The following is a 10984-nucleotide window of genomic DNA, read 5'->3' on the forward strand; positions in this document are numbered from 1 at the left end:
TACTCGGGCTGTTCCATTATTCTACAGGGCAAAAAATCATTTCCCACGCTGCCTACAATGTTTTTGTTGGCAGTTTGGGATGTAGGCAGTTTGGAACTGTAGACAGTATGGGACCTAACCGTGAAACTAGCAGCGGCCATTAAAGAAGTTATATATAGACACCGGGAAATGCACGAATGTCAACGAAGGGTATTACGTTCACAGCGCTATTGTTCATTGTTGCGAAACGCTGTGGAGTAATAATATAACAGTTTATACAGTGTAACGAGCATTGTATACGTTTACATTCTGTTGGATACATCTGATGTATGGTTCCATTGTTTGGCTATTGATGTCACTCCAACTTGGAGGGCGCTCGAGGTAGCAGGCAGCGCGGATTCAACAGAAGCCAGTCAAGGCGGAGACGCCTGCCACATCAGTGGTAAGCATATACTCCTTCATTCATTCTAACATTAGGAGCTATTCTGTTTTCATGTTGTGATATGAGACCGGTGCATATCATGGCATGACGAATGACACGCGTCTAAAATTGGGATACGTTCGAGCAGATCCGTGATCTAGCGTTTTCGAGTTCTCAGTATGGAATCGTCCAGCCTTGAGGGAAACAAATCTCCCACATTTAGTCGTCTAGCCCGAGCAGTGGTGTGCCTCGTTGAAAACCACGGGACTCACCTTGATATTGGACCAGATTATGCTCACGAAAACCAAAGATCTTGCATGTGTCTGACAAAATGGCAAGTCAACCAACAGAACGTAAACGCCATGCCATTTCAGCGAAAGAAAAAAAGAGAAATTTGTAAATACAAAAAGCAGCATCCCAGTTGACCAGTTGATCAGCTACTACGAGTGTGCAGGCGACAGTGACAACTTCGAACTGTTATTGAAAGTGAAGTCCTCTCGCTTTTCTACAAAGCCGGTACAAAAAGGTTTGACCCATTTCTTCAAGCTAGCATGTATTTGACAAGATGTGATTGTATGTATGCATTGTTATTTGTTGATGTCTTATCAATAAAGATTACCTCTTAGACCTATCATGTTCGTTTCTTTGTATGTCTTTCTACATATGGTCCTTGGTTCAGATATCTGGAAATTCGTTTATCCGGACAATTTCAAGAAAAACACAAGTGTCCGTATAAATGGGGCACGACTGTATACAGTGATGTATTTCAGTATACAGCAATTATATGCTAATACTTTGTTTGCAGATGATTTACTACTTGAAGCCGACATTCCCATTTGACTACACAAGAGGTTAGACTTACTTTTTAAAAATTTGCGAATGTCAAACATAATATTTTTTCCAATTGAGGCAGACTTTCTAAATATTAAAATCTTGCATACAATGGAGTGAGTGACTTTAGTTTTACGCCGCACTCAGCAATATTCCAGCTCTATGGCGTCGAAATACAATGGGATGAGATTAGAAACTTATATTGATAACCCGATAATTAGTTTTGACATATGCATGCAAAGTTCTATCGGAACAAGCTTAAACGTCACTTATGCCCATACGATCTTTGATAAGCGAGCACTCGGAAAACTGGCCAGCTATATTGCAAAACCTTCAATCAAAGAATTAAAAGATAACACGTTGATTGATAAATCACTGTTATCTTGCACAGTAGATTTGTCAAAAGTTTTCTTGTATGTAGGTTTACAAAATCAGACGGAATACACCCACATATATGGGTGTAAAAGTAACATACTTTATTCAAAGGATTAGCCGACAATATGATGGCTATTGTTCATTGCTGTCTGATTAAATTGAAATGTTTGAAGTACCGCGGGCATTATAATGTCCCGTGTGCTATCTCAGCTGACCAATGAGACTGCTGAAACAATCAGTTGACAGACGAACACGAGTTATAATATCCCGAAACGCTGTGGATATTTTCAAACAATGTATGGTTACAAAGACGAGTGTCATCGAACAGGTGTCTCTGTACTGCTTTAGATATATGGGATATTGTTCCTGTGTGGATATTGACAGACATATGCCTCGAAAAAGATAACTGCCTGATATTATACTCTTAACTTCTTTGGATGTAATTACGATATATGCATTTTGTTTGTATTTATTTGCTGAACACTTGTGACCTCAACGGTTAATGATCAAACCGTTCAATAATTGATAAGATTCCGGCAATAGCAAGCAGCTATTCTAAAGGGTTATTTAGGAGATAAACGTACTGTGTTTGGAAATTAGATGAATGTTAGACCGAATTGATAGTCTCTAAATTTCATTTGAAGCCGAAAGCGTAGCGTGAGGTTTCAAATGATTAATTTAGAGACTATCAATTCGGTCTAACATTCATCTAATTTCCAAACACAGTATGTTTATCTCCATTCTACCATAACCGATTTAACATCGAACTTCCTCGTCCTGCGGAAGACACTGCGTAATCCAGCATGGGACGAGAGGCGAATTGAACTCGTCTGTGAAGGGAGCGGTAGGTGCCGTTCGTATTTTTGTAAACATTGCAGCATAAAAAATATTCTGTCCAAAGAAAACAAACTACTGTTTATTCAATGCAATAATGTAACACCTAAGAGCTTGTTTTTATAATCATAACTCCATACGACCGAAACGAGCCTATTGTTTTGTGTGCCGTGTTACTGTGCTCCCCTGGCCACACTAAAATGGAATCGTCTGACCTACTTATTTTCTTGGAAGTAGACAGTGACACAACAGTTTGAAATGGCGGACGAGCAAGTGTTTACATTTTGCGAAAGGTTGAAATTCGAAGTGACAGTGGAAAATACTTGACTGACTGTCGAACCTGAACCCTGCAGAATCGAACAATACATCCTTTCTGATCGACCTATGACCTGTAACTCATCAAAGACTGTTGATTTTTATGACCGGCGAGTGTCGATCATGATTTCACTTAGGTGCCTCCACCCCGCCCGCGGCATGCGACGAAAGAGTGACAGTGCTGCTTTGTGTACATGCGACTAACTTGACATTCCTTGGAACATTGTTCTCATCATTTAGTACTGGATTTTGGTCAAGCGTTTCAAAGTGTACGAACATAGCAGTGACAGCCGTGCGGGAAAGGTGGCAGAGAGCGGAATTCTCGTGGTTCAAGTTTTTGACATTTTGAACGATGCAATGGGACATGATGGAGTATGAGTGGCATACATTTTTTGTTTCGCCTGACCGTTATCTTGCGAATTTCCCATTCTAAACGGAAACAAATATACCATTTACCAGGTAGGTAAATGTTTACGAACGTTTTGCCGCACAAATAGGGATAGATAGGGATGTATTTTTACAAGGTTTTCTGATGTATATGTTAGATATTGTTTGTTTATGTTTGGGGCTGTGTATTGTAATTGAGTTTGAATATTTATATAATAGAAGATAATAATTATGATAGTGAGGTTCCCTAATAATTGTGGAGGAGAAATCGTATAATTGTATTTTTCGAGTTTTAATCAATGTTTAATCAGCATTTCCATCACGTCGATCTGTTGTGTTGATATTAGTCATGTTGGTGGCCAAACTGAAGTAGTGCGGCAGTGTTGTATACGTGCGCAGTGAAGCGCCGTGAAATCAGACGCATTTTCAATCCAAATTGATACCGTGTGCATTCGAGCATTTCACGTAGCCATGGTAGAATATTGAATTAAATACATTTAGTAAAGCTGCAACTAAAATAACTGGATATTGGGGTGTAAATTCTTACTACCGAAGCCGACGGAGGAACATATATCTAGACTCCACGCATATACAATTGTTGCCAGAGACCCCTTGAGCTGCTTTGTCAATAACACCAATGTTTGTCGTTCATGATATAAAAAGATAAAGTGGACAATGATAACATGCGACCCCGCTGCGTGTGTAGAAGTGATCAGATTCCCGAATACACATTCCACTAGACTTGCACAAGTCTCTAAGGTAAAACAATAGTATTTTAAATGAATATTTCTAAAAAGAAATCCTAAATAACACACTGTCCTGTCGGCCTATCTAGACTTGCCTCTTCGAAGGATATAATTGCTATACATTCATGGGCTCAGCATTCAGTACAGCATGTAGCAAGGCTAACACGGCGGTGACAGGCCGGGAAAGCCACATTTCAAAAATGACTTCCCGGGAAGGTCACATCAATGTTGGCTATCTGTTTTGAAATGTGGCTTTCCCGGGCTGTAAGCAACAGGTCTGCAAGGCCTTACATATTTAAGTGTTTCTCCAACCTCAAGCAGCACGAGAGCGGGAGGGCTAAAAAAGTAAGAAATCTAAGAAAGATGTTTTACGTAGATTGTTTGACTTTTTTCATAAAATGTAATGATTACTTAAGTAGTGTTTAGAATAAACGTATGTAGCTTCGCTTCGGAAGTATTTTGATAAACATATATGAAATATCCGTGTGTAAAGGTAAGATTTTATGAATATTTTTGTTGCATCAGGGCATTAATTGCCACAAAACTATTTTTATATATTATTTCACGTCGAAATGAAAAAATCAGGGCGGACGGGAGATGGGAAACAGAATAATTATGGATAGCCTAAACTTGGCTACAACTCCTATGTTCCGAGTATGCTATACACGAGGTCACGACCTGCCACGTGGGAACAGCCGTCACTCATGTCGGTTAATGTCCTAAGAGGTTATGAGAGGTTAAGAAACGATCGGTCAGCCTGTTTGACCTCTTTGTTTACCGTTCAGAGACGGTCAGTTCAGCCACGGGTTAAAGTAGTCCTTGAAGAACGAACACGACCCACGTGTGATCTAAGACGCTTTTCTCAAGGTAATACATTTGTTATTTACAGTGCATTTCCAACATACACGTATAGAAGTGGCAAAGATAAGCACGCGAAAATTATCGAGTGAATTATCCTTGTGTCTGAAACGTGGTTGAGTACTGAAGCCAGCAATCGTTGTAACTGTCATGTATGTTTTAAGAGGACGGACACTGCAGTGTATAAGAAGATGGCGATAAAGATTATATTCATTAGCAAGATAGTTAAGGATTTGAGTCTCGTGTTCGTCTCGATTATAAACAGTAGTCTGTTTAACCATTTTCTCCCTGGTGTGATAAATTCTTGACATCTTCCACTTCGTCACGTTCGAACTGTTTGAGAGGCATTCTAGGAGATGTAAGCTACAGGAATGACAAGTCTCCAGACCCGCACCGAATAGCAGAGCGAGTCTCTGATTGGATAGCGTCTTCTATTATTCCCACCTCTTTTAACGTGCAACTATATTATCCAATCCGAGACTCGCTCTACTATTCGGTGCGGGTCTGTAGCCTGCGATTTGTTTGCTTCCGGGCATATGTCCTGACTTCGTGCGAGAATGGACGGCAAAATTATTGAAAGCTTTAAATGAGAATAAAGTCACCAGGTTAGTGATACGCAAAGTACTTTACAGAGGTCAACTGAGCATAAAGTGTGCAGTTTATTCAACGGTCAAAGAGATGGAAGCGTTTGTCAGACCGAAACCCAGCCGAGCCGAGCCTGGCCGCCATTTTGTTTCGATTTACTGACACACCTTTTTTATATCTTATATATATAGGTCATACTTATAAACATATCAGAGTCAAGCGCCTATGACTTATACCGTTTTCAAGCAAATGCACGTGGACGAAAACGGTGTAAGTATCTGTACCAAAACGTGGCTACTGTACTATAGAGAAGTTGATCATCCATAAACACTTGTCATTCCTTTTGTCACGTTTACCTACCAACCTACCGAAGCTAGATTGTATAATAGAAACCATCTGTCCGCTTTGTGTTCTCCTTATACCCTAGGTGTGTACGGCTACATTCAGTTGGATAGGCAATGCAACTCTTGGCACAATCAAACTCCGTTGTGTCGCAGTTGCAGAGGCCTACTTTGAGATATCCAAAGTTCGCTGCCAGAAATACACAGGCAAAAATACACAGCTCTTTCTTTTAGACAACCCCAAGTTCTACATAATGAATTTGTTTGTGGTTAAATAAAGTGTTTGACTTTTGTAATAGTGTCGACATGTACATTTCGGCACTGTCATGAATACAGGCTCACAGTTAGTCGTCAGTCTTCATTGTTTCATTAGCATGTAACAACGCAATGACTATAACTATTTTGCTGATATTGTTGTACAATTTCACAATTACCAAAGACAAATACTTATGGAGGTGAGGTGAAATTGGGTTTTACGTCGTGCTTGAGAATATTTTGCTCATATGACGACGTGCATGCGTGTGTATGTGTATGTGCGGCTGCTTGTACTAGCCTAGACTTAAGCTGGTTTTATAGTGGTAGCACACTGAGATACCATGCCGCAGTGAAGCATGAATACCCCACTCAGACATATTATACTGACTCCGAGCCGACCAGTCCTTGTTGTACCCATTAATGCCAAGCGCCAGGCAGGGACCAACAAGTACCATATTTTAACGTCTTTTGGTATGACGCGGTCGGGGATCGAACCCGCGACCTTCCGCTCTCCAGGCGGACGCTCTAACCACTACACCACGGAGGCGGTCAAAAATACTTATGGAAAAGTATTTCGTATTTCAAATTTATTTCATTCAGAAAAAGCAGTCCCAGATGCGTCTGTGACAAGTTTCGGAGCATAAGCGTCAAGTCAGTGGTTGAAATCAACCAGGTGCACAACAGGTAAACACTTTTAATAAATTTCTGACATTTTACCAGAATATAACATTACGAAACTGACGACTCTTTCGAATTTGCAGTGCTGGTTGCTTAAAGGAGTCGTCGTGGAGTCATCTAGGAGTCGTCGTGGCAATGGATTACACTAAACACAGAGACGTTGACAAAGGCTGGGCCTGGGTGGTGCTTGTGGCCACGTCGCTGGGTCAGGTGATCACGGGCACGGTGGCTCTTTCCACGGGATACTTCCAGACCGAGTTCCTGAAGCACTTCCCTGGCAGTAACAGCCTCATTAGCCTCATCTCCTCGATATTCATGTCGCTACAGCTGACAATGGGTAAAGCAAGACACGTCATCATGTCCTGGATGTACACCAGAACAATATAATGTCCAAATATTTTTCAGGATAATGCCTTTCGTGATTTGGGCACTGCTGAAAGTAACCCATGTTTGTTTTCTTCTTGATGTGTTTTGACAGGATGTTCTGGGCATTTTATGTATGTGTGTGTGTTTAGGGGTAAGGAAGGACGTGTTCCATTTGTACACATTGCGTTTCATGTTGACCCAGGACCTGCCTCTAGCCTCCTGTGTAATGCGTTCGGAATCAGAGCTGCCATGATGGCTGGTGGCATCATGCTGTCCCTCGGCCTCTTCCTCAGCAGCTTCGCAACAAACCTCCTACATCTTGTGGCTACATACAGCCTCGTGGCAGGTGCGCTACTAAAACTACGGGGTCTATGTGTAACGTAATATCCGACTAAGTTCAAGCTAAAATTCGAAGACAACTGAATCACAGACATTCATTCTCCTTTTCTTCTATATGAGACTTGATTCTGCGAAAACAAAGATAACAACAGCAATGTTGATCAGATGGCTCTTAGCAAAACCATTTGAAACAACGGACTAGATTGTAGGTAGGTAATACCATGACAATATAGGTTACAAAGCAAACTGAAGCCAAAACATTATAAGTTGTTCACCGGTCCCTCGGGGCCCATGGACTGATGTAACCTCGATGTTTCTTTATGTTCCCTGAGCCCGAGCATTCATTGCCTAGTCTTGACAGAAATTTTGTATTCACAGGAGCAGGATACGGGATCACCTACACTCCCATGAACGTCATCTTGGGCCACTATTTTCACAAGAAACGGGTTCTGGCTAATGGAATAGCTATTGCATCATGTGGCATCGGTTTCGCAGGTGGTGGCTATCTGGTTGTCTGGATGCTGGAGGGATGGGGATGGAGAGTTGCCATGGCATCAATAGCGTGTTTAACATGTCAGATGTGTATCATAGGATGTGTGTTCTTCCCCCTCAAACTGGAGAGAATGCGGCTTCCCTGTTGCACAAAAGAGAAGCCTGAGAACAGGAAGTCCGGACAGTCCCATCTCTGGTTCCTCGGCGATCCCTATTGGTGGATCATGTGTGTCAACTACGGCCTACAGATGATAGGACTAGGAATTCAGCTGGTACATTTTCCTTCATATGCAGAATCATGCGGGGTGCCGCTCCGTGACATCCCGTCGTTGGGGACAGCGTTCGGAGTTGCTATGATCTTTTCGCGGTTACTTGGAGGTTGTTGTTGTAATGATGATGGCGTGGACTTGTTGATGTTCATGTTTGCAACACAAGGTCTGTCAGGAGTATTCATTCTATTTATGCCTTTTTTATGCGAGTTCGTTCACAGGATTGACAGTGTACACAGTCTTGATGTCGCTATTCTATGCAGCGTCGTTTGTCCCCGTGTCACCCTTGGTTGTCAGGCTGTTCGGCGTGGAGAAGCTAGCCACTGTGTTCGGGTGGATCATGCTATGGGGAGGACTAGGCTACCTCGTAGGGCCTGTTATAGCAGGTACGTTTTGTGCAGACGGATTCCCTCCACTGACCCTTGAGCAAACATTCCTACGTATCTGCTTATCCAATCCAGCGAAGCTGTGCAGACCATAATGAGCACATGTCCAATCCCTGCAATAAGATGGTTTGCTGTTCAATGTCCCTGCCGGCAATATTCCACCTTATGGACACTGGACAACGTCGCATCCATATACTGGAGACACAGCATTTTTACGACATTACCTTGCAAACAGTGACAACATTAGATCTGTCATGTTGACGAACATTACAGGAAACCTCGTATGCAGACATGTATCAACTTGTAGGACACTTACACGTGCTTGCTCCCAATCTTATCATTGATCTCAACATAATACATTCGTTAGAATCGTTGGTCATGGATATTGCACGACGATACCCTTTCCATACTCTTGAAATCTCTTCTTACAGACTGTTGTATGATTCCGAATGTATCTTGAAGCAAACTAGGATACCAAGTACGTTTTCCAGTCACCTGTCATATATATTTGGAATAGTTATGTCGTGGTTGGGCGATGATCCATCCTGCAGGAAAGTTGTTCAGGCAGCCTTTGATCCCCATTGTACCAAATATGGTTGATTAACTGTTCCTGGTGATTAGCTGATTATTGCTTTTGATTATTAGCCAGTTTCGTATAATGCATTGTCCCATTTCTGGGGTCCCCCGCCGTGATATTGCTGGAATATTGCTAAAAGCGGCGTAAAACTAAACTCACTCACTAATGCATTGTCACTAATTGTTTGTGCGGGTACATATTTTAAAGACTTAAAAGTTACATATTTCACACTTGCCAAACTAATTTCTCTTGAGAGTCAAGATATATGTTTCAAATACTTCTGACGCTTAGTTCAGAAGGAAGGCGTGTGATTTTACTGATGAATATGCGACAGTTAGGTTAAGTTCAATATGTTGTCAGAGTTCGCCAGTGTCAGATCTTGCTTTATTCTGGATGTCGTTTTCATCAGCTTTCTGTTCATCAATAAAATGACAGCGTTAACAAATCAGCATGTTTAATGTACTTACATTACAAACTCCCCGTGAACATGAGCCTTTCTTTCAGGGCGTATCTTTGACGTATCGTCTTCTTATGCAATGGGATTTCATATAGGAGGTGAGTAATAAAGAGACACATATTGAGAGATTCCTTTCAACAGAATATCAGTTAACGTGCGTGAATTGGATACTTACACATAGAAAGCATGCTGGCCACTCACGAAACGTTTATAGAGCATTAATTTTACATCAACGAAGGCGATTAGAGTGTTGACACGTTCTCGTATACCCTGCCATTGTTAAACTTTTTCAATTGCTTAATATTAATTTGTCTCCTTAAGATGTCTTTAATAATAACAAATTCAAAGAACTTCCGTAACTATCTCTTCTCATTGCAGGACTCGTTATGGTCAGCAGTGCTTTTCTGTTACTGTTGATTCCGATCGTAGAGAGCAAGTTAAAAGTTACGGATTCGGAAAAGCTAGACCATCAACGGGACCCATTACACGTTGACAAATGTATTACAATAGAAAATACAATGGAATCTGACTAGGCAATCCAGCGATTAATACTATGAACAACGCCCCACACCCGTACAAAGCCGGCGATTCTGACCAACCGATTTATTAAGTCACCACTTAATACTTGATTTACACTAATTCCTACCTGGAATTCTAGTATTGATTTTGACTAGTATTGATGTGCGTGGGACACATTTACCTATTTATGGCATTGGTCGCAAGGTATTTGGTCTCACTCCAACATGTACTGTACGCGCTGCATCGTATACGTCGTTGTTGACTGACAAGGTGAGCTGCTCAGATGACGTGAAACTGTTAATTTTAAGGTGTATGATGTGTTTCAATGTGAAGCACAAAGAGGTTTGTTATGCCATTAATAAAAAAAAAAACTTGAAACGGTCTTTTAAAGTTCTTGGATTGTCTCCCGACACGAAAGAAAATGTTTTAGCAATCAGGGCAAGCAGGTAGGGGGGCATGTCAAAATCATGTTGGATTGATAAATCAAGTCAGACGTGCACTTGTTAAAGTGGATTCAGAATATAATTCCATGCCATCAATACACTTTAAAATACCTACATACTGAATGTCAAGATCACATGGTAGTTTGGTTTAACTGTATGACGTGTGTTACAGTGTGGTTGGACTGTAGTAGGTGAGTATCAGGGTGTGGGAATGGGTAGAAAGCATGCAAGGTGGTATGAAGAGGCTAGTGTGGCAAGAAAAGCATGCAAGGTGTGAGGTTTGATTATATTAGGCAGAGTGCAAGGGTTGGTGAGTGCAGTCATGAAAGTTGTCTGATGAGGATGGCTGTATTTGCAAGGGGGCTGGTCCGATTTCATGGCGTGAGTAGAATTTGTTTTATTGGATATTTATGTTTATCGTCTTGCTTTGTAATTATTATTGTGGAGCTATGTAAATATGGGTATTTGTTAAATGATGATTATGTTATCATTTTGTCAATCATCAAATGTTGTAGCAAGAAATATACTATG

At 41.2% G+C, this 10984-nt stretch overlaps 1 protein-coding gene across 6 annotated transcripts; it reads left to right on the plus strand.

Annotated features, from left to right (window-relative positions):
* Positions 1 to 111: 111 nt before the first annotated feature.
* On the plus strand, positions 112 to 10393 carry LOC124257682 (monocarboxylate transporter 14-like). Of its 6 annotated transcripts, XM_046691811.1 has the most exons (6): positions 133 to 421; positions 6689 to 6942; positions 7174 to 7317; positions 7689 to 8457; positions 9539 to 9589; positions 9870 to 10393. In XM_046691811.1, exons 2-5 carry the CDS (start codon positions 6741 to 6743, stop codon positions 9549 to 9551), a joined length of 1128 nt encoding a protein of 375 aa, XP_046547767.1. In that variant the 5' UTR covers positions 133 to 421; positions 6689 to 6740; the 3' UTR covers positions 9552 to 9589; positions 9870 to 10393. The 6 variants fall into 6 exon arrangements, 4 of the variants coding, with proteins under 4 accessions (XP_046547766.1, XP_046547767.1, XP_046547765.1 ...); XM_046691810.1 differs by adding an exon at positions 4674 to 4755 and having other exon boundaries at positions 132 to 421; positions 7689 to 10393; XR_006893329.1 differs by having other exon boundaries at positions 134 to 421; positions 7689 to 9589.
* The last annotated feature ends 591 nt before the right edge of the window (positions 10394 to 10984 follow it).

This window comes from Haliotis rubra, unplaced genomic scaffold (genome assembly GCF_003918875.1).
Source record: "Haliotis rubra isolate DU_JTF1 unplaced genomic scaffold, ASM391887v1 Scf67, whole genome shotgun sequence".
Classification (NCBI taxonomy): Eukaryota; Metazoa; Mollusca; class Gastropoda; order Lepetellida; family Haliotidae; genus Haliotis; species Haliotis rubra.

Bases quoted from the DNA above. Each gene is read 5' to 3' on its own strand.
- LOC124257682 (XM_046691810.1), top strand. From the start codon at position 6,741: ATGGATTACACTAAACACAGAGACGTTGACAAAGGCTGGGCCTGGGTG. The intron at 6,943-7,173 runs GTAAAGCAAGAC...ATGTTGACCCAG, and splicing joins GTCGCTACAGCTGACAATGG to GACCTGCCTCTAGCCTCCTG. The intron at 7,318-7,688 runs GTGCGCTACTAA...TTGTATTCACAG, and splicing joins TACATACAGCCTCGTGGCAG to GAGCAGGATACGGGATCACC.